This window comes from Oncorhynchus gorbuscha, linkage group LG01 (genome assembly GCF_021184085.1).
Source record: "Oncorhynchus gorbuscha isolate QuinsamMale2020 ecotype Even-year linkage group LG01, OgorEven_v1.0, whole genome shotgun sequence".
Classification (NCBI taxonomy): Eukaryota; Metazoa; Chordata; class Actinopteri; order Salmoniformes; family Salmonidae; genus Oncorhynchus; species Oncorhynchus gorbuscha.
The window spans coordinates 29,091,462-29,114,698 of record NC_060173.1 but is presented as its reverse complement, the minus strand read 5'-3'; the positions used below and the strand labels follow the sequence as shown (position 1 = coordinate 29,114,698).

General features: G+C 44.2%; 1 protein-coding gene across 2 annotated transcripts; it reads left to right on the top strand.

Moving 5' to 3' along the window:
- The first annotated feature begins 4,885 nt into the window (after positions 1–4,885).
- LOC124035753 (PHD and RING finger domain-containing protein 1-like) lies at positions 4,886–22,557 on the top strand. 2 transcript variants are annotated; one of them, XM_046349400.1, is made up of 19 exons: positions 4,886–4,981; positions 5,831–6,004; positions 6,764–6,877; positions 7,017–7,204; positions 7,490–7,573; positions 7,896–8,029; positions 8,280–8,371; positions 8,502–8,677; positions 9,105–9,240; positions 9,328–9,446; positions 9,546–9,739; positions 9,936–10,064; positions 10,159–10,313; positions 10,681–12,877; positions 12,997–14,312; positions 14,535–14,611; positions 15,437–15,625; positions 18,936–19,064; positions 19,908–22,557. In XM_046349400.1, the coding sequence occupies exons 2-19, from the start codon at positions 5,917–5,919 to the stop codon at positions 20,070–20,072; spliced, it is 5,682 nt and encodes a 1,893-aa protein (XP_046205356.1). In that variant the 5' UTR covers positions 4,886–4,981; positions 5,831–5,916; the 3' UTR covers positions 20,073–22,557. The 2 variants fall into 2 exon arrangements, with proteins under 2 accessions (XP_046205356.1, XP_046205366.1); XM_046349410.1 differs by lacking the exon at positions 4,886–4,981 and having other exon boundaries at positions 5,009–6,004.
- Positions 22,558–23,237: the final 680 nt, after the last annotated feature.

The following is a 23,237-nucleotide window of genomic DNA, read 5'->3' as shown; positions in this document are numbered from 1 at the left end:
GCTAAAAAACTCCCCACAGCATGACGCTTCCACCACCATGCTTCACAATAGGGATGGTGCTAGGTTTCCTCCATATGTGACGCTTGGCATTCAGGCCGAAGAGTTCAATATTGGTTGGAACTCATACAGTTTTAAATTCCTCATCAATCCATGGAGCCGTAACATATCTAACAGTCAGTTAACAGGTACATGTTTATCAATCATTGGAAGAAGCAATTTCATCAGACCAGAGAATCTTGTTTCTCATGGTCTGAGAGTTCTTTAGGTGACAAACTACAAAGGGTTGTAATGTGCCTTTTACTGAGGAGTGGCTTCCGTCTGGCCACTCTACCATAAAGCCGTGATTGGTGGAGTGCTGCTGAGATGTTTGTCTTTCTGGAAGGTTCTCCCATCTCCTAGAGGAACTCTAGTTCTAGAACTAGTTTTGCTAGAGTGACCATTGGGTTCTTGGTCACCTCCCTGACCGGGGCCCTTTTCCCTCGATTGCTCAGTTTGGCCGGGCGGCCAGCTCTAGGAAGAGTATTGATGGTTCCAAACTTCTTCCACTAAAGAATGATGAAGGCCACTGTGTTCTTGGCAACCTTCAATGCTGCAGAAATGTTTTGGTGCCCTTCAACAGATCTGTGCCTTGACACAATCATGTCTCGGAGCTCCAAGGACAATTCCTTCGACCTCATGGCTTGGTTTTTGCGCTGACATGCACTGTCAACTGTGGGACCTTAGATAGACAGGTGTGTGCCTTTCCAAATCATGTTCAATCAATTGAATTTACCACAGGTGGAGTCCAGTCAAGTTGTAGGAACATCTCCAGGATGATCAATGGAAACGGGATGGATGCACCTGAGCTCAATTTCAAGTCTCATAGCCAAGGGTCTGAATACTTATGTAAATAAGGTATTTCTGTTTTTTATTTGTAATAAATACTTGTTTTTGTTTTGTTATTATGGGGTATTGTGTGTAGATTGATGAGGAAAATGTTTTATTAAATCCATTTTAGAATAAGGCTGTAACGTATCAAAATGTGGAAAAGGCCAAGTGGTCTGAATACTTTCTGAATGCACTGTATATCATTTAATTAACAATACATGTATTTTTTAGTTCAATGCAACTTCAAATGGCATAAATATCATAAATAAATTAGTGTTATAGAAAATATGTAGGCCAATATACAGTACCATTAAAAAGTTTGGGGTCACCTAGAAATGTCCTTGTTTTTTAAAGGAAAGCACATGTTTTGTTCATTAAAATAACATCAAATTGAAATACAGAGTAGACATTGTTAATGTTGTAAATGACTATTGTAGCTGAAAAAGGCGGATTTTTTATGGAATGTCTACATCGGCGTACAGAGGCCTATTATCAGCAACGATCACTCTTGTGTTCCAATGGCACGTTGTGTTAGCTAATCCAAGTTTATAATTTTAAAAGGCTAATTGATTATTAGAAAACCCTTTTGCAATTATGTTAGCACAGGTGAAAACTGTTGTTCTGATTAAAGAAGCAATACAACTGTGCATCCTTTAGACTAGTTATCTGGAGCATAAGAATTTGTGGGTTCGATTACAGGCTCAAAATGGCCAGAAACAAAGACCTTTCTTCAGAATCTTGTCAGTCTATTCTTGTTCTGAGAAATGATGGATATTCTGTGCGAGAAATTGCCAAGAAACTGAAGAACTCGTAGAATGCTGTGTACTAATCCCTTCACAGAACAGCGCAAACTGGCTCTAACCAGAATAGAAAGAGGAGTGGGAGGCCCCGGTGCACAACTGAGCAAGAGGTACACTACAAGAAGAAGTACATTAGAGTGTCTAATTTGAGAAACAGACGCCTCACAAGTCCTCAACTAGCAGCTTCATTAAATAGTACCCGCAAACATCTGTCTTAATGTCAACATTGAAGAGGGTGACTCCAGGATGCTAGCGTTCAAGGCATAGTTGCAAAGAAAAAGCCATATCCCAGACTGGCCAATAAGAAGAAAAGATTAAGATGGGCAAAAGAACACAGATACTGAACAGAGGAGCTCTGCCATTCACAAAATTTCTGAATTCTCAAAATATCACTACTAATAACAATACTACACTTTTCTTTTACACGATATAGTACTACAAGAACGAGAGCCCTGCCTAACCTAAGTACAGGGGGCCCCTAATGTAAACTGGATCTCTTTCCTCCATTGGAAAAGCCTAGACTGTCCCACTTTAGCTTCTACATGCTGTCCTACTTTAGCTAGCTAGGGTTGGTAAAGTGGGACAACAACAAAAATGACTAAATTACAAAGTTCAAACATAATATTGGCAACTTTTTTTGATGCACCAGTACATAGTATGCACATTTACTCCACAATTTGGCACAATGCATTATGAAAGTTGTATAACCTTAACATAAAATACATAGCTATGTGACTGATCATACCGTGTGCTTCTCAGCTTCCTGTTTGAAGCTTGCTCTGCCACCCTCTATAACACCGATCATTAACTAGATTCAGCCGCGGGACGATTTTTCTTTGAGTGGATGGTCTGGGGGCCGGAAGGTGAGACTGCAAATTGACCTCTATTATGCATGGGAATAGATGGGAACAGATTTCTTAAATTAAAATCACTTGGAGCTTATTTCCTGGTGTTTTTACAGTCTATTATGTCCAGCATTGAAAAAAATAAATATATATTTGTATTTATTTTTTGCTCAGAAAACTTGAGGGGCCAAATTCGGCCCACAGGCCGCCAGTTGGTGAACCCTGCTCTATAATGTCACACAAATGAAGTGATCACACATCATGTGGTTTCTCTGCAAGGGCTTAGTAACAATATTTTAGATTTTCTCTTGTCAGACCAAGAAATAGACGTGTCAGGATTAAGCTGTCAGGAACCTAGGACGAAACCTAGAGAGGAACCAGGCTCTGAGGGGTGGCCAGTCCTCTTCTGGCTGTGCCGGGTTGAGATTATAACATTACATGGCCAAGATGTTGAAATGTTCATAGATGACCAGCAGGGTCAAATAACAATAATAATCACAGTGGTTGTAGAGGGTGCAACAAGTCAGCACCTCAGGAGTAAATGTCAGTTGGCTTTTCATAGCCGATCATTCAGAGCTGGAGACAGCAGGTACGGTAGAGGAAGAGAGGCGAAAACAGCAGGGTAGCACATCCAATGGTAAATGCAAGTAGTCTGGGTAGCCATTTGATTAGCTGTTCAGGAGTCTTATGGTTTGGGGGTAGAAGCTGTTAAGAACTCTTTTGGACCTAGACTTGGTACTCCGGTACCACTTGCCGTATGGTAGCAGAGAGAACAGTCTATGAATATGGTGTTGAATGCTGAGCTGTAGTCAATGAATAGCATTCTCACGTAGGTGTTTCTTTTGTCCAGGTGGGAAAGGGCAGTGTGGTGTGCAATAGAGATGGCATTTTCTGTGGATTTTTTATTTATTTTATTTAACCTTTATTTAAGTAGGCAAGTCAGTTAAGAACAAAATCTTATTTACAATGATGGCCAAACCCTAACCCGGACGACGCTGGGCCAATTGTGGGGCGCCCTATGGGACTCCCAATCACTGCCAATTGTGATACAGCCTGGAATAGAACCAGGGTCTGTAGTGACGCCTCTAACACTGAGATGCAGTGCCTTAGACCGCTGTGCCACTCGGGAGCACTCGGGCGGTATGCAAATTGGAGTGAGTCTTGGGTTTCTGGGATAATGGTGTTGAAGTGAGCCATGACCAACCTTTCAAAGCACTTTATGGCTATAGATGTGAGTGCTACGGGTCGGTAGTCATTTAGGCAGGTTACCTTAGTGTTCTTGGGCACAGGGACTTTGGTGGTCCGCTTGAAACATGTTGGTATTACAGACTCAGTCAGGGACAGGTTGAAAATGTCAGTGAAAACACATGCCAGTTGGTCAGCGCATACTCGGAGTACACATCCTGGTAATCCGTCTGGCCCTGCGGCCTTGTGAATGTTGATCTGTTATAAGGTCTTTCTCACATCGGCTATGGAGAGGGTGATCACACAGTCGTCCGGAACAGCTGATGTTCTCATGCATACTTCAGTGTTGCTTGCCCCGACACGGGCATAGAAGTAATTTAGCTCTTTTGGTAGGCTCATGTCACTGGGCGACTCGTGACTGTGCTTAAATTTGTAGTCTGTAATAGTTTACAAGCCCTGCCACATACAACGAGTGTCAGAGCAGTACAATTCAGTCTTACCCCTGTATTGACGCTTTTCCTGTTTGATGGTTTGTTTGAGTGCATTGCGGGATTTCTTATAAGTGTCCAGTTTAGAGTCCCACTCCTTGAAAGCGGCAGCTCTACCCTTTAGCTCAGTGCGTATCCAGTAAAGGGGGATTTACTATTCTTTGGAAGCAGAATAACTTTCGCTTCCCTCCAGGCCTGAGGGCACAGAGTTTCTAGTAGGCTTAAATTGAAGATATGGCAAATAGGAGTGGCAATATCGTCCGCTATGAACATCAGTATTTTTCCATCCAGGTTGTCAGACCCCGGTGGCTTGTCATTGTTGATAGACATCAATAATAGTTTCACCTCTTCTACACTCCCTTTAGGGAATTTCCATATATTTGATGCCATTCCATTTGTTCCGTTCCAGCCATTATTATGAGCTGTTCACTCAGCAGCCTCCTGTGGTTCCCATCACCAGCAGTTCTGTCTCATGGTAGGCTCTAGAACCTGTGTAGGGAGTTATGGAGTTTTTGAATGACTGAAGGAGAGGGATGTTTTTTTATTACTTTTTTTTGTGTAATACCTGTGGATTCATATTTTTTTCCCTTCTTTGTAATTGAAATTACATTTTTTGCATGTTTTTTACCAACCCCGTCCAGTTGGTGGCAGCAATACAATAATAGTTGTAAAAGACACAGAGAAGAAGAAGAGAAGCATACGTTTGGCCATTTCCGTCATTCCAGCCTGCGGTGTCACTCAACAAAAATTGTGGACTAAGCAGTTACTCCAAACATGTCATTCACAACCGTGTAGGGTAGGTGTAAACACCATGGCTTTGCACGTTCGAAGTATACGATAACGTACGCCTGGATAATGATAACTTTTAAACTGACAACATATGAATGTCACATGCACCGAACATAACGAGCGTGCAAGTGAAGTTATATTTAGGCTCAAGCTAATGCTAGCAGTAGCATGCTAGCATCTAGCAGACTATTATCCATAACAATGCAGGTACTGGTAGCTAGCTAAGCATATTCCATAACTTGCACGTTTTCTGTGCAATAAGATAGGTAACGAAAGCTTATTTACAACTGTTTATTTAGCTAGCTCTTTTAGCGGGCATACATTTACAGTGCAACACCAAAGTCGCTCAATGTTTTTGTTGTTGAGGAAACAGAAGGCAGTGGAGCAGCAGTAGTTGTTAGCTACCTAGCTACTTAATTACTCGTTAAGGTTAACAGCTACTACTAGCTAGGTAGCTAACACATCTACGCAGAAGATAACTTGATAGAAATGTCTTTCATTTGTCCGTCTGGATTGTGCTTGTAATTTATGCCTGGAAAACGATGTAGTCATAGTTATCTACAGTAGGTAACGTTAGCTAACGTTGACGCAAATGCTCAGGTCTGCAAACGTTAACTAGCTAACGTAGCCAACTCACGTCTCACAATGGCTAACTAGCTGTCCACTTGTGACATGCTATAATTGACTTACAAAGCTCCCTCACATACCGCTATCTCATGCAGTAGCTAAATCCGTATTAACAGTGTGAAAATGCGTTCTTGTTGCATGTGCCAATACTGACTACACAGGAAATCGTTGTTGTGCATGGGCCAGGTGAATAGTTGTGGCACTAATTTTAATTTCATGTGTTTTCCAGCTACTGAAAAGTCATATGTCTCATTTGAAGCATAGCCTTTGATATTTAGCTAGATATTGGTGCAGGAAGCTCTCTGATGTTCAGCCATGGATGAAGAAGACAACCAGGATGAGCTGATCAACCGGAATGCCTCACACAGAAAAGATAAAAGGACTGCAGTATGGGCAATCTCAGGTATGTAATCATATTTCTACAGTTTATGAATACCCTAAGGAGTTAATCTGGTTTGGAGTGTTTTTTTCAAACTCTTGTGCATTTACCCCCGTAGTTCGGTTTGTTTGGACTGGTGTGAATACTATCTGCACTCAGGAGCGCAGTAAACCACAAATAGTGGTTTGCTCAGAAAGGGTCTGATTCAATTCGTACTGTGGTGAGGTTTGCTGCAAAACACCGGAAAATAACCAGAATTGTGCAGTATTATTGATTATTTGACTACGAGCATTTGATGAAATGCATGCTGCATCATAACTTAATATCCTTTAAACTTTCTGATTCTAGCAGCACATTTCTGAGCCCATCGGATGCAGATTAGGGGAGACGGGGGCTATACCGGGGATACAGGCTACTGTATAGCCCTTTCACGTCACAGTTAGAGCGGCTATTGCGCTGTTTCCTCCCGCATGTTGTTGGAAGACCTAAGCTAAAGTCATATGAAGATTTGGACACAGTGACGCTTCATGATAATCATAGATTAATTTAACGTGATAATTTTTGTCCAATAAACAAATTACTTGCATGGACACATGGTTTTGTTTGTTTTTCATTTGACAATGTGGGACCAACAAAAAACTACGTAATAAATAATCAAATTCTGATTCGAACTACAGCTCAAAACTATGTTTGAAAGCGCCCTTAGTGAAATGGCCCTCATCACTACTAGTATTGAAAATAATTGGATGACTTACTCATCTACTTTTATTTGTCAACTTACAGATGAAGACAGCGATGAAGGTGGGGAGGAATCTGAGGGAGCTTCTGACAGTGGTGAGGAGGAGGAAGACCTCGATGGAGAGGAGGAGGAGGAAGAAGAGGAGGATGACAGTGATGGTGAGAAATATGGAAACGTAGGATTCTGTACTCATGGAAAATAATCAGTAATGGTCCATGGTACGCTTTTAGTATCCAAGGTATAGATCTACCACTTGAGTTTCATCATTTCTGATCATACGACATACTTGTTCCTCAGATGGAGAAGAGGACGACGTGGTAGAGGGTGCGGTGGGGGGAGCGTCTACTGACTTGGCAGGTCTGAGCTCAGACGAGGACACTGAGAAATGCCCCATCTGCCTAAACTCCTTCCACAGCCAGCCCGTGGCCACGCCAGAGAGCTGCGAACACTACTTCTGCCTCGACTGCATCCTGGAGTGGTCCAAGGTGGGTGGGTGACATTAGAGGGTGCAAAATGAGAGGTCAAGGGGTTAAAGCTTTTTATTCACTTATGTGTTAGTGCAGACACAAAATGTCAATATTGTCGGAAGAACTAGAAGTCGGAAGAACCCGTCAAATTCATGAGCGTCACTGGAACCTTGGTCCAAAGGCGCCACACCTCAGCTTTCACTTTCAGTCCTATAAACAAAGGTTTTGTTAAGACAGATAGTAATTATATGTTAAAGTGTGTCCAAATGTTGTGCCTCCAATCGTGGTTTGTTCTTCTCTCAGAATGCAAACTCCTGTCCTGTGGACAGAATAGTCTTCAATAACATCTACCTGAGAAAATGTTATGGAGGGAAAGTGCAGAAAATGGTGAGTTAAAAAATCGGACTTTCTCTTGGTGAATGTCTTCTAATTGCCTTCTTTGGTCTTGATTTAATGTTGTACATGGTGTTTCTGAATGTATTGTCGGAGGGGGGGGGGTGTTCTGAGAGGTAGAGAAGTAGCTACTACACATGGCATGTGTATTCCTCATGAAGGGTGTTTGATTTATTTTGTGGCAAAGACCATTATGGTTGAAACATTGTATATTCAAATATGGGTCATGCATGGGAACTCCAGACAGTCATTGCCAGACAGCCATTACAGACAGTCATTCTGGTCATTGCTCTATGTGCATGATGATTGAGTGCAGATCACAGTGCAGAAACCAGTGAAGGAGGGCCAGGAGGAGGTGATCGACCTGGAGCTGGAACAGACTAGCTGCGAGGTGTGTGGAGGGAGTGACCGTGAAGACCGCCTGCTGCTCTGTGACGGCTGTGATGCTGGGTGAGACAATTAACACACGCCACCTAGCGTTCTGGGATTGTTCCTGATTAATCATACAATCAGGAATAAATGTATCTATCTGATCATTCCAATGAACCCTTTGAATATTCCCTGGTTTTTATTTTCTGATCATATCCATGTTCTCATTCTTAACCTGGTAGGTACTTTGAAACACTTTATGAATGCGGGACTTGATCATATCCATGTTAATACCTACTTTCTACCACTCCATGTCTGTGCTCCATGGAAGGTACCACATGGAGTGCCTGACCCCCCCGCTGGATGCTGTCCCTGTGGAGGAATGGTTCTGCCCAGAGTGTCAAGCCAACAACCGCCGTTCAAGTAATCATACTCAGTACCGACTCATTACGTCTTCCTCTGAGGAATACGTTGACAATACTCTTTGTATAAAGCAATATAAAAAAGTCCTTTTACCAAGATCCCAGAGTTCATCAATGTTATTGCTCCTCAGGGGGTTCAGTGGAAGAGCAGAGCAACACGGAGAGGCTGAGCAGCGCCCGTCCCACAACCAGTCGCTCCCGGCTCCCTGCGGCAGGCCCCACCCGGGCCATTGCCCGCACCCAGCAGAGTGAGAGGGTCCGCGCCAGTGTCAACCACCACCGCATCACCCAGGCACGCATTGCACAGGTTTGGCATGAGGCGTGTTGCTTCCTATTGGCTTCTCTGTTCTGCCTCACTACACTCCGCTCCTCGCCACTAGTGTCAACAGCCCTTACTCTGTAGCATTGATATGGATTCTGTAATCAAAGATTATTTTGTGAGCAGCATGATAATGTACTTATGAAAAATGTTGTTACCCATGTTTTCTCTCCTGGGTTGAAACGTGTATGATGTTTTTTTATTTATTAATGATGACACTGTTATTTTGTCATGTTTGAATGCGCTACTTTGACCTGCAGCTCTAGAATAGAGAGCCAGAGGGTGGTGGTGATGCTGCAGGCTGAGTGATGCTGCAGCCTGCCTCATTAGACGGCTGTGAAGTTCATGTTAAGTAAAGCATGTCCAAATAGACAGCAGAGAATAGTAGAGTGATGCAGTGTACCTCTGGTCTCAGATCTCCCCCAGCTTTCTGATGCCACAGACCACCTGGCTGGATGAGACTATCAATGCAGTGGTGGCTGGACTCAACACAGCTGTGTACATACGGAACCTCACACCCCGCGTTCCATCCAGTCGACGACGCAGGACAGGTGAAAAAAATACACGCACGCACCCATGCACGCACGCACGCACGCAAGACCTACCTGGGTTTTTAAAAGAGATGCATTTGCCCACAGTAAAGCGCAGGAAAGGCCAGAGTAAGCGGTCTGCCACGGGTGGTAAGGGCAAAGCTGCAGGCACCGGGGTGAGGAGGAGGAAACGGCGAGTGAGAAGGACCAAGTCCAGAAGGAAACTGGTGAGACTTCAAATTTAACAATTATAACATGAAAAATATAGTGCCTATAACAAAATGACAGAATCAGTGCTCATGTTTAATCTGACTGTGTGTTCCTAGGTGGTGAAAAAGGAAGCTACGTCACGTGGTCGTATAGCCCGTAGCCTCGGGATAGGGAAGCCCAAACGGGGCTCGTCCCTTCCCTCTGTGTACCAACCTTCAGAAACCACTCTGGGCAGTATGAGGGCTGACATAGGAGCTGCTTCGCTCTCTGTCTATGGAGACCCCTACGATCTGGACCCCTTCACTAGCAGGTCTGTCTCAGGCACAACTCACAACTATAAGATAACAGTACTTTATTCATCTAGAGAATAGAGATCTCCATCTAAAGCTGACAACAATAATTTCAAACAAAACCATGAAGTGGAAAACTCATAGAAAATAACAGACAATTGTGGAATGGACCTCAACATGGTTCTGAATGTTGATTGGCTGTTGATCCCACCCCAGGGATGATGATGAGGAGGAGCAAGCCTCGGCCACGTCATCACTGCTGGAGGCCAAGAGGCGTGGCTTATCTCGCTCCGCACTCCTCTCACACCAGCCTGTGGCTCGACCAATCACTGCTGGCCTCTCTAGGTATCCCTTCTCATCTCCCAAATGTTATTTTGTTTTGTAGCTCACATCCTTCAATATGATACATGTCTGACCTGTGGTTGCCATGGGGTTGTAGGTGGGGCTCGAGCCTTCCCCAGTTGGAGGAGGTCGCAGAGGTGGCCCCAGTGCCTGACCTGCTGGGCAGCATCCTATCAGGGCAGAGCATGCTTCTGATGGACAGCTCAGACGTAGTCATTAACAGAGATGGATCCCTCAAGGCTATCAAACCAGGTGAGCAGGCTGCTAGGGTTTCTTACTTTCTTTAGTTCAATCTCTTGTCTTTTTTTTCTCAGTATTTTGCTGGTACTGTATCTATTACCTGACTATTTAATAATAATATAATAATATATGCCATTTAGCAGACGCTTTTATCCAAAGCGACTTACAGTCATGTGTGCATACATTCTACGTATGGGTGGTCCCGGGGATCGAACCCACTACCCTGGCGTTACAAGCGCCATGCTCTACCAACTGAGCTACAGAAGGACCACTCAATGTTTTATTGCTTGTTAACCATTGATTTTGAAGTCTGTTGGATTCTGTGTGTTACACAGCAACATCATGTTGAGTCAGTTATTGTGTTGTGTTTGTGTTATAGTGGGTTTGTCATCATCCATGCCCAGCAGCAGTAGGAGCAGCAGCTCTGGTGAATCAGTAATCCAGCTCCACTCAGAGATGTCCCCTACCACAGCAGCCAGCTCCCTTTGTCTCCCCATTAATGGAGACCTGGTAGCAGGACCCTGCCTGTCCCCTCTCACCCCTTCATCCCCCCACTCGGCCACTTATCCAACTCCCATCCTGAGTCACCCACACGTCCCTGCCCCCTGTAGACCTAGTCCTGGACACAGCCACTGGGAGGACACCGGTGTACTACCCCCCCATGGGACCCAGAGGGCTGCCACCTCCACTCCTACCCCAGACTCTCACTCCAGAGGTAGTAGGGAGAATGTGCCACCACAGCCCCAGGCTAAGAAGGCCGCTGCTAAACCAGTATGGGAAGCACCAGTATTGGTGACGAATGGCAATGCCAGCAGAGGGGGTAGTAGTGGTAGTAGTAGTAGCAGTGCTAATGGTAGTGGTAGTAATAGCTTGCCTGATGCCTGTGTGAACAGCCTGGGTGGGAACAGGGGCAGGCAGCAAAGTGTGGACCAGCAGCAGGGCAGGACAGAGGGACAGAGACCAGACAGAGCAGGCCCTTCCTCAGCCTTCTCCAGCTCCTTCTCCTCTTCGTTCTCCTCTTCTGATTCTCCATCTAACCCTGCCCGTACCTCTTCATCAGCATCATCCACGGTGTGCTTTCGGATCAACGCCAGCTCTGTCTGGCACGCCAGAAAGCTTAGCAACGCTTCTGCAATTGTTGCAGCTGGAAACTGTCTAGAACCAGCGTCTCCGGAGGAAGAGGAGGCAAAGAGGAAAAGAGAGGAGCGCAGGAAGAAACAGAATCTACTGACGTCCTCACACACACCGGTCAAAGAGGAGAAGGAAGAGGGGGATATATACGATCCCTTCCATCCAACTGGCTCAGACAGCGAAGCAGAGAGCCATGCTGGGGGGAAACCAACCATGGTGCACAAGGAAGGTCCCAGCCAGCAGGTGAAGGAAGGTCCCAGCCAGCAGGTGAAGGAAGGTCCCAGCCAGCAGGTGAAGGAAGGTCCCAGCCATCAGGTGAAGGAAGGTCCCAGCCATCAGGTGAAGGAAGGTCCCAGCCATCAGGTGAAGGAAGGTCCCAGCCATCAGGTGAAGGAAGGTCCCAGCCATCAGGTGAAGGAAGGTCCCAGCCATCAGGTGAAGGAAGGTCCCAGCCAGCAGGTGAAGGAAGGTCCCAGCCAGCAGGTGAAGGAAGGTCCCAGCCAGCAGGTGAAGGAAGGTCCCAGCCAGCAGGTGAAGGAAGGTCCCAGCCAGCAGGTGAAGGAAGGTCCCAGCCAGCAGGTGAAGGAAGGTCCCAGCCAGCAGGTGAAGGAAGGTGCCAGCCAGCAGGTGAAGGAAGGTGCCAGCCAGCAGGTGAAGGAAGGTGCCAGCCAGCAGGTGAAGGAAGGTGCCAGCCAGCAGGTGAAGGAAGGTGCCAGCCAGCAGGTGAAGGAAGGTGCCAGCCAGCAGGTGAAGGAAGGTGCCAGCCAGCAGGTGAAAGCCCTGTCACTGGAGAGGAATGCGGGCTCAGGAGAAGGTCTGGAGGTGAAGAGGGAGCCAGAGAACACTGCAAAGCCTAGTCACAGCCCTCACAACCCACCCAGGTCTGTGATGACTGGCACCAGCACACCTCTGTCCCAGAGCCAGGTCCATCTGAAGAGGGAGAGGAATGAGCCAGGCAGTGAGAAAGGGCAGCACAGCCAGACTGGCAACAGTAGAGAGACCCAGAACCAGCATACTACTCCTTCTTTATCCAGCTTAGCCTCCAGCCACCACAGAAACAGGATGGTGAAGACTGAGATAAAGTCAGAGCCCCAGGACAGCCCCCCCAGGTCCCCATCCAGGTCTAAATCATACTCCAGGCCCCCAGGCCAGGGGAGGAAAACGTCCAAAGGCAGGGGGTCTTCCATGGAGCGGCGGTCTGCCTCAAACAGTCCAGAGGCAGGCAGGAGGAGGGGAGACAAGGCCCCGGACCAGGCAAGGAGGAAGAGACGTTATGAGGGGGGTAGGAGAGGAGACAAGGGGCGAGAGAGTTCTAGGCGTTCGGGATCGAGGGAGAGGAGAAGGACTCGGTCCCGGTCAGACAGCTCTAATTCTGATATCTCTGAGAGGTCTCGCAGGAAGAAGAGACGGTCACGTTCTCCCTCCAAAGACAGGAGGCGCTCCAGGTACTAATGTCATTGTTTGATCATGTTAATTCTGTACACAGTGATTTGGTGGTGTTTAATTATATATTTATTCTCGTATATTTCCTATTATGATAACTATTTCAAATATTTTGATTAAGGTCATGGTCAGACTCCAGCAGTAGAGAGCGGTCCAAGAGGAAAAAGCAGAGGAGGGGGAGCAGGGAGAGGAACGAGGGCAGAGGGAGTGAAAGAGAGAAGGGTCGCCCGTCAAAGGACAAGAAGCGTGATTACTCGCAGTCTCGCTCGCGTTCCCGTTCCAGGTCCAGGGAGAGGAGGAAAGACCACTTTCGATCACAACCATCATCCTCCAGATCAAAGGACAGGGTTGAGGTGCGGTCGAAAGACCGGAAGAGGCCGAAGTCCAGGTCGCGATCCAGAGAGAGGAGGAAAGAAGAGGGGTCACAGAGACCACTAGGGTCTTCCTCAACCACCACCTTCAATAAGCTAGAAGAACAGAAAGAGAAGAAAAAGGTACAAGTTCTCCCCCGCGTCCCTCTGAAAGAGGAGAGCGAGACTAAAGAAGAGAGAAAAGAGCGAGAGATCAAACAGCAGATGCTTTCCTCAGGACTCAAATCTCTCTCTGTCCTCTCTGCCTCAGAGGTGAAAAAGGAGAGTGACAGCAATGACAGAACAGAGAGACTTGCCTCTCTCTCAACAAAACTACTCAATGAGTCTATGCTGCTAAAAGAGATTAAAAAAGAGAAACCTGCCTTTGATATGTTGGAAGAATCACTGGATAGTAAACCAATCAAAAAAGAGAAACCTGTGTCAACATTCAGCACAGTCAAGGACTTACAACAGCACAAGGAGATCGAAAAAGAACACCCTTCCGCCCTCATAAAGGAGGAGTGCGCAGTCTCCACATCAGACATAGCAGATCAAAAAGATCAGGCGTTAAAGGAAACCATCACAACTGAGCCCATCTGGCCTGAGCTGCCTCAACACCTAACCTCCAACATCCCTGTTCCCCCCACCCAAACTGGCCAATCCAGCCCAAGCTTCTCAACACTCAGCACACACCTGGTCCTTGCTCCTCCTCAGGCTGCTGAGAGTATAGCCAGCCAGCAGGGGACCCCATCCCTGATTCCTCCTGTACCAGAGGCCCTCACAGAGACTCCTCCACTAGTCCAACCCATCTCAGTGAACCCAGAGAAGCACGAGTTAGAGGAGCCTTCAGACGATGACATGGACGTGGACATGATGCTGGACAGCCTGGACTATGTGAAGACGGAGCCAGGAGGAGAGAGTGGCGAGGCTGGGGTCAAACAGGAGAAGGAAGGAGAGGGGGAGAAGGGGAAGACTGGGGGAGAACTGGTGCCAGTCACAGCAGGTACCAAGGTCAAACCCTCGGTGAAGAGGGTCACCTGGAACCTGCAGGAGCCAGAGGGGCCACAGCCAGAGAAGACTGGCACTAGTGAGTTTTTTTTATTGTACCCTTTTAAAACATTTAAGCATACCATAACCTAGATTGGCACAATTAGAGCCCTTACGTGTTAAATTACATCAATCAACAATTTGTAGTCAACTCTTTGACTCTGGTTCAGAAACAACCTCTAATTCACTTAACACAGAGAGGGTCATAGCTCTTGAATTAGGAACAGCTAATTAAGATGTGTTGTTTTTGCCTTCGTCTCAGAGCTGTCCCTCTACAAACTGAAGCTGAAACAGGAGGGAGCTCGCAGACCTGCCTCTTCCGCCCAGGCATCCAGTCAGGTACGGCTCATTACGTTGACCTTGCCTACTTACCTAGATAGCTGATTTGTTCTGTGTGGTGTGAGGTCAGTGCTTAGCTTCAGGCCTCTACCGCTGTATGCTGTCTTTCTTTCCTGCTAATGTGTAGTTATGATCAATCAGTAAACTGGCAGTTCATTAAGAAACGGCACCTAGTCACGGCATCATACTGGCGGCCGGTCATGTCAATATCAAGTAGATGTTCTGTTGATCTTTACAGATATCTGTGATTTAGTGCTCAAAACCTTCAGTACAAACTATTCCTGTAATAAACATGCACCTCTCCTAAAAGGCCACAAGGTGGTAGACTGTCCGTTTTGACTCGGAGTGCAGTTGTGGCGTGTCAGCAGATAGCCAGTGCAGATCAAATAGGGCCCAATAGAGATCATGTGACTGAAACTTGAACTGATAGAGGGTTTTATGGTGAAATGAAAGTAGAAACCTTGCAAGGGAAATCAAAACTGGAGCAAAGTTACGTCACAAAGGCTATGTGCTGATAATACCTTAACACAATAACATATTTTCTGATAGGGCATGTTGAGGCAAGAGATGGTTGAGATTTATGCCCTGGTTAGGTCATATTTCTGTTGTGAATATGAACATGACATTAAATTAGAATGTTATTGTGCTGTCATTTAGCAACACATCAACTTGTGTTGCTTAATTTATTTTTTATAATTCACCCTCAACATAAATACACAGTTTAAGTTAATGTTAAACTTGCCCACACATCTCAAATTGGGATTTGTCCAATAATCAAAAGGCTTACATGTGAAGATTGCCTCATCTAAATATTCCCACCTATAGGAGGCTCCCTTGGGGGCTACGTCACTCACTGACCCCAAGGTCCAGAGCACCAAGAGGGGCAGTGTGTCCATAACGCTCCCTAGTGCCATTTCCAGCTCCAGCAGCCTAACCAACGTAGCACTGTCTAAACCTGGGCAGGAGGAACCCAACGAAGACCTGGGAGAGGATGATGTTTCTAGGAACGATAAGGTGAGTCTGAGAGGAGGAAGGAAAATGATGGTCTTCAAAAGGATCAATGCACATTTGGGTGATATCAGTAGCAGCTGTCTAGGTCCCTTACTTTTTCAATCTTTACTAAAAACATTCCACTGGCTTTGAGTAAAGCCAGTGTGTCTATGTATGTGGATGACTCAACACTATACACGTCAGCTTCTACAGCGACTGAAATGACTGCAACACTTAAGAGCTGCAGTTAATTTCAGAATGGGTGGCAAGGAATAAGTTAAATATTTCAAAAAGGAAAAGCATTGTATTGGAACAAATCATTCACTAAACCCTAAACCTCAACTAAATTGTGTAATGAATAATGTGGAAATTGTGCAAGTTGAGGTGACTAAACTGCTGGAGTAACCCTCTATTGTAAACTGTCATGGCCCAAAAATATTGATACAACAGTAGCTAAGATGGGGAGAAGTCTGTCCAAAAGAAAACACTGTTCTGCCTTAACAGCACTATCAACAAGGCAGTTTCTATAGACTAGAGATTTAATCGGAATGGCTGATTTAATTAGGGCCGATTTCAAGTTTTCATAACAATCGGTAATCTGCATTCATGGCCGATTACATTGCACTCCATCCACGAGTAGACTGCATGGCAGGCTGACTACCTGTTATGCGAGTGCAGCAAGGAGCCACGGTAAGGTGCTAGTTAGCATTAAACGTATCTTAGAAAAAACAATCTTAACATAATCACTAGTTAACGACACATGGTTGATGATATTACTATATTATCTAGCTTGTCCTGCGTTGCATACAATCAATGCGGTGCCTGTTAATTTATCATTGAATCACAGCCTACTTCGCCAAACGGGTGATTTAACAAGCGCATTCACAAAAAGCACTGTCATTGCACCAATGTGTACCTAACCATAAACATTAACGGCGTTCTTAAAATCAATACACAAGTATATATTTTTTAAACCTGCATATTTAGTTAAAATAAATTAATGTTAGCAGGCAATATTAAACTAGGGAAATTGTGTCACTTCTCCTGCGTTCATTGCACACAGAGTCAGGGTTTATGCAATAGTTTGGGCTGCCTGGCTCGTTGCGAACTAATTTGCCAGAATTTAACGTTATTATGGCATAACATTGAAGGTTGTGCAATGTAACAGCAATATTTAGACTTATCGATGCCACCCGTTAGATATATCATTTTTCGAAATGATAGTTTCCGGATTTGACCATATTAATGACCTACGGCTCGTATTTCTGTGTGTTATTATATTATAATTAAGTCTATGATTTGATAGAGCGGTGGTAGGCAGCAGCAGGCTCGTAAGCAATCATTCAAACAGCACTTTACTGCGTTTGCCAGCAGCATTGCGCTGTTTATGACTTACATTTACATTTAAGTCATTTAGCAGACGCTCTTATCCAGAGCGACTTACAAATTGGACTTCAAGCCTATCAACTCCCGAGATTAGGCTGGCAATACTAAAGTACCTATTACATCCAATAGTCAAAGGTATATGAAATACAAATGGTATAGAGAGAAATAGTCCTTTTATAACTACAACCTAAAACTTCTTACCTGGGAATATTGAAGACTCATGTTAAAAGGAACCACCAGCTTTCATATGTTCTCATGTCCTGAGCAAGGAACATAAACATTAGCTTTTTTACATGGCACATATTGCATTTTTACTTCTCCAACACTTTGTTGTAATTGTCATTATTACAAATATATATATATATATATATATACACAAAAATCGGGCGATTAATCGGCACCGACTTTTTTTTTGTGGCCCTCCAATAATCGGTATCGGCGTTGAAACAACTTGAGTGTGCATAACTTTTTAACCCCCCCCCCAAAGTCAATACTTCTTTTGGCTGGGTTCTGCTGGTGTACAGCAATCTTTAAGTTATACCATATATTCTCAATTAGATTGAAGTCTGGGCTTTGACTATGCCATTCCAATATGTTTCCCCTTAAACCACTAAAGAGTTGCTTTAGCAGTATGCTTAGGGTCATTGTCCTGCTGGAAGGTGAACCTCCGTCCCAGTCTCAAATCTCTGGAAGACTGAAAAAGGTTTCCCTCAAGAATTACCCTGTCTTTAGCACCATCCATCATTCCTTCAATTCTGACCAGTTTCCCAGTCCCTGCCGATGAAAAACATTCCCACAGCATGATGCTGCCACCACCATGTTTCACTGTGGGGATGGTATTCTCTGGGTGATGAGAGGTGTTGGGTTTGCGCCAGACATATCATTTTCCTTGATGGCCAAAAAGCTACATTTTAGTCTAATTTGACCAGATTACCTTCTTCTATATGTTTGGAGTGTGTCCCACATGCCTTTTGGCGAACACCAAATGTGTTTGCCTATTCCCTAATCAATGGCTTTTTTTCTGGCCACTCTTCCGTAAAGCCCAGCTCTGTGAAGTGTGCGGCTTAAAGTGGTCCTATGGACAGATGCTCCACAGCTCCTTCAGGGTTATCTTTGGTCTCTTTGTTGTCTCTGATTAATGCCCTCCTTGCCTGGTCTGAGATTTGGTGGGCTGCCCTCTGACAGGTTTGTTGTGGTGCCATAGTCTTTCCATTTTTTTATAATGGATTTAATGGTGCTCTGTGGGATGATCAAAGGTTCAGATATTTTTTTTATAAAAACCTTGATCTGTACTTTGTCCCTGACCTGTTTGGAGATATCCTTGGTCTTCATTGCTTGGTGGTGCCCCTTGATGTGTTGCAGACTCTGGGGCCTTTCAGAACAGGTGTGTATATATATACTGAGATCATGTGACACTTAGATTGCACGCAGGTGGACTTTATTTAATTAATTATGTGACTTCTGAAGTAAATTGGTTGCACCCGATCTTATTTAGGGGCTTCATAGCAAAGGGGGTGAATACATACTGTATGCACACACTACTTTTACTTGTACTTGTTTTTGTAATTTGAACTATTTTGTATATGTCCATTACATGAAATCCAAATAAAAATACATTTAAATTACAGGTTGTAATGCAAAAAAATAGGAAAAACGCCAAGGGGGTGAATACTTTTGTAAAGCACTGTAGAGCCATGACTACACTATTCCACATCAAGAATAGGGGCCTGAGGGAACACACTTGATGTGTTGTGAAATCTGTTGTGAATGTATTGTAAGAATATAAGTGCCTTAATTTTGCTGGACCCCAGGAGGAGTATCTGCTGCATTGGCAACAGCCAATACTTGTTGCAAGTGAATTACCAGTCCCATGGTAATATGTAAATACATGGCTCTGGGCCCCTTTTATAGTTGTGTGTGTTGACCAATCCCTGGTTTCTGTCCACAGTACATAAAGAAGCTCCACATGCAGGAGAGAGCCATAGAGGAGGTGAAGCTGGCTATAAAGCCGTTCTACCAGAAGAGAGACATCACTAAGGACGAATACAAGGATATCGTACGCAAGGCTGTCCAGAAGGTACACCTGATCATTGGCTAAAAATGTGTCATGTGGTTTGCAATTATAAATTAAAATGAGTTTTTATGGAAACTGGAGAACCTGCACATAATAATGTAACCAAATATGTTAATCATGGGAATTAATCTTTGAATGAAGTGTCTTTCATTGGTTGATGGTAGGCAGGGGTGGGCAACTGGCGGCCATGCAGCCCCCTTTTTGAAGGCCTCTCGGACCAATTGGTTGTGCATAAGAGTTTTTCCTCTTATGTCAGTCACTGATGGTTAGTCAATTAGCTCATGTTAGCTAACATTTTTTAGATTACAAAGTTAGTTTACTGGCCAGCTATCTAAACTTGTTATCATGGTCAAATTACCAGCCGAGGGGCCTTGTGATTTTGTTAGTCACTTTCACTTAGATATCATATTCAAAACTGCAAACATTGCTCTCCACCCTATGGCAAAATGTGTAGAATTGCAGGAAATTAACTCTAAAATGTAAAATGTTTCTCTGCTGTCAAGATGGGGGCTACTAAAATGTCAAATGTTTTGCTCGCAATGCGAGGGGGGGGCTATGAATGTGGGTACTGATGTGGGTAAATAGACACGCGAGCATCCTCAGCCCTTCATGAGTTCAGATTGTGGCCCCCACCCCCATAAAAGTTGCCCATACCTGATATAAGGGCTTGCCCCGACATGTGCAATATGAGAGTTTAGATTTACAAGAATCTACTGAGTCTTACTCTAATTCTTGCAGAAAGACAAGCCATTGTGTTTCACTGTGGATTTAAATAAAGTAATTTGACTGTGCTTGTACATTGCTTCACTAACATGCATGTGATTTTGTTTTCCATTGCATTTCCAGGTCTGCCATAGTAAGAGCGGGGCGATCAACCCAGTAAAAGTGGCCAACCTGGTCAAAGCCTACGTGGATAAATACAAACACTCCAGGAAACACAGGAAAGTAGAGGATGGAGGGAAGACACAGGAGGCAGAAATGGATAGAACAAATGACCCAGAGACTCCATGAGGACCCCGCATTCATCCACACGCCCTGGAGACTCAGCTATTTTCACACTAATTTGATTATTTCTGTTATCAAATTGTCACAGGTTGTTAGGGGACTCAAGGACTTTGAGAAATACTGCCTCCAGATTGGCTATTTTATTCATTGTTTTTGGGGATTATAAAGTTGTTACATTATGTTCATAGTAATTCACCATCTCACAAAATAATGGAAGAGCCTTTTCGTTGAAAGATGTGGAAATAACTTAGTGGACCCAATGTGGTCTTGCACTTTGATTACCACTGACTGACAAGCATTTGTTTTTGAATTGGATTTGTTTCAAGATTCACACAAGGCCAGACCATCTCCATGCACTTTGTTTTCATGGTCTAGCATGGTCTACTCTTGGAGAGGTTCCCACAGAGATTCTGTCTTAAACGGACAGCTCTGTCAAATAGCCTTTCCACCAAGAGAGGTTGAGGAATAATGTGAATGAGCTTTTTCTACAGGCAAAATGTCTGACAAGAAGCAGTGCTGACTTTTATTTTTTAAATGGTGTCTTTTGTATGGGAGAGGGTTGTTTATCTGTGGCATGAGTCCTAATTCTGTGGTGTCAACGTTTAATGCTGTCATTGACATATTAGAAGAAGAAAATAATGCCACAGTGCAGAAAAATACATGTATGCAAATTTGTAGAGTAGGAAAGTTATTTCTGATTTTAGATTTGGTGTAAATCTAGATTTTGGATTCACTATGTATGCCCTTCCAGTTCAGTTAGCTTCCTACTGAGTATTCACAAATGTATACTGTGAATGGTTCTGGATGAAGTTTGTTGTTTTTGTGAATGTCTCTGTGCTATGGGATGGGGGTCCGATGGAGTGCTTGTTGGCAAACGGTACAGTTAGGCTCTTAAGTTGACCAGTTTCTCACAGCAGGAAAATAGTCTTGTAGCAACAGGAAATTTGAATTATAATTAAATACCATTTTTGTAGGGGTTGATACATTTTTAGTTGGGGCAAATCAAGCCTGAAATTTTAAAGTGGAAATATCAAACTTTAGAAGCATTTTTAAACCACGAATACTCTGCATGTTTGCATTTCCTGCTGTGCCTTGAAATGTCCTGCAACAACAGGGTGATCAAGTTAAGATCCTACATCTGTATGTGACTACACATAGTGGCTGTCTTGAGTGGTGTTCAGATTGAGTCAACGCTCCTCTGGTGTCTCTTGGCAGAATACCTGAGATAACACAACTCAGACTTCCCATAAAACATGGTTGTTGATGAAGTTTCTGTTATGTGTGCATTTTCTCAAATTCAGACTAGGCCCAAAGTGTCTACTGGTTTGAATTCTAATTTTACTTCAGCTATTGACTAAGACATAGGAAACTAGGTGAGACTTTAATTAATCAATTGACAAGTAATTTGCCAAGGAGGAATGAAAACTTGCAGCCCTGGGGGACAGGAGTTTAATACGTTTTGAAGCTGAGTGAATTCTGCACCTTCACCATTCTTTTCTGTTATTTCCGAGTCAAGTGGCTAGTCCTGTTGTGTATTGGTATCCTAAGCTATAGCATAAGACAAAGCAGACAATGCCTGTCTTGCAGCTTAATGTTGTTTGCAGTTATTCACACTTGTTTATGAACTCAACTAGTTGCTCACATTTCCTTTGAAAGATTGTCTGATTCAAAAAGAAAATGTTCCAATTTGAATAACATTTGCAAAAACAAACTGATTTTGTTTCGTTACTTACAAATATCATTATACTAGTCGTGGGGAGTGTGTGCATGGTTAAATAGCTAACAGTCCGTAGTCAGGGCCAGGATGTTTTTGATGACAACATGACCTGACTATAAAAAACACGAACGAAGGCCCAATGTTTTTCCTAGTCAGGTGGCGTGGGTGGGAGAAACTGGCCCTTGTCATACTGTATGCAATTCATGTCATCCTTAACACTGTTTCTCATTGGAGGAGGTGGTTGGCTTCCTTCCTGCTAATGAATACTGCTGTCCACTGTGCCTCAAAACAGTTGGCCATCTCAATTTATTTTCAGATTCCTCTTAATCTATTCTAAAATGTTCTATGTAGAAAAATGCTTGACACTGTCACCCGATCTTTTCCTTCTTTGTAATTGACGCGTCCATACTGTGTGTGTTCAGTAGAACGGGGGGGTGGACCTGTCTCTTTGGCTAAGCTTGTCTTGTCCTGCACCTTGGACTTTACGATAAAAATGTCAAATCAATCCTGGAATATTATCCTCTTGGCACTTCTGTAAACCTGAAAGGACTGGATAAGTATATCAGAGGGCAACATGGAGCTATTATTGAATTGTGTATGCTGTACCTATCTGATCCTTTCAGATGTACTTGAAGTGTCCAGGGGTTGATTGGATTTGAGCATGTACTGTACATTTTTTCTCCCCTTATTTACTTGACACTTAGGACAAGTGCTTCAAAAGGGGAACACAAAATTACAACTAAGTGAAATAAAAGTAAGATTTGTCCCAATTTACATTTTGCTCTGATCATGTTTTACTAACATGCTACATTTAAGGGATAACTTTTGTGACCGTATGGGCAACATTTTGGAAAGGAACCCACAATTATAATACCATAATATTTTACGGGAGGGTATTAGACATTTTTTTTTACAATTTCCTCTCAAACTGTGATGAAATGATGAGAGGGGTATTTCACCAGGATTGGGGTTATATTCATTCCAGTTCAATTCCTGTCAACTTTTAAAGCAGCCATGACATTTCTCCATAGGAATGCATTTCAATGCCTGAATTGGCTAGAATGAAGGTGGAAACCCCAAACCTGCCTGATTTCTACTATTCTGATGTAGGTTTCTCTGAGCAATGGTTTGTTGCTCTATACTGAGCCAGTGGAGAGGTTTTTTCTTTCCGTCCCTGGCAGGTCTGTATTATCCTTACTGCTGCCTTGACTATAGCTCACTGGGCCTGGGCCAGACTTCTCAAGGTCTCACTGGGCCTGGGCCAGACTCCTCAAGGTCTCACTGGGCCTGGGACAGACTACTCGAGGTCTCACTGGGCCTGGGCCAGACTCCTCAAGGTCTCACTGGGCCTGGGACAGACTCAAGGTCTCACTGGGCCTGGGCCAGACTCCTCAAGGTCTCACTGGGCCTGGGACAGACTACTCGAGGTCTCACTGGGCCTGGGACAGACTACT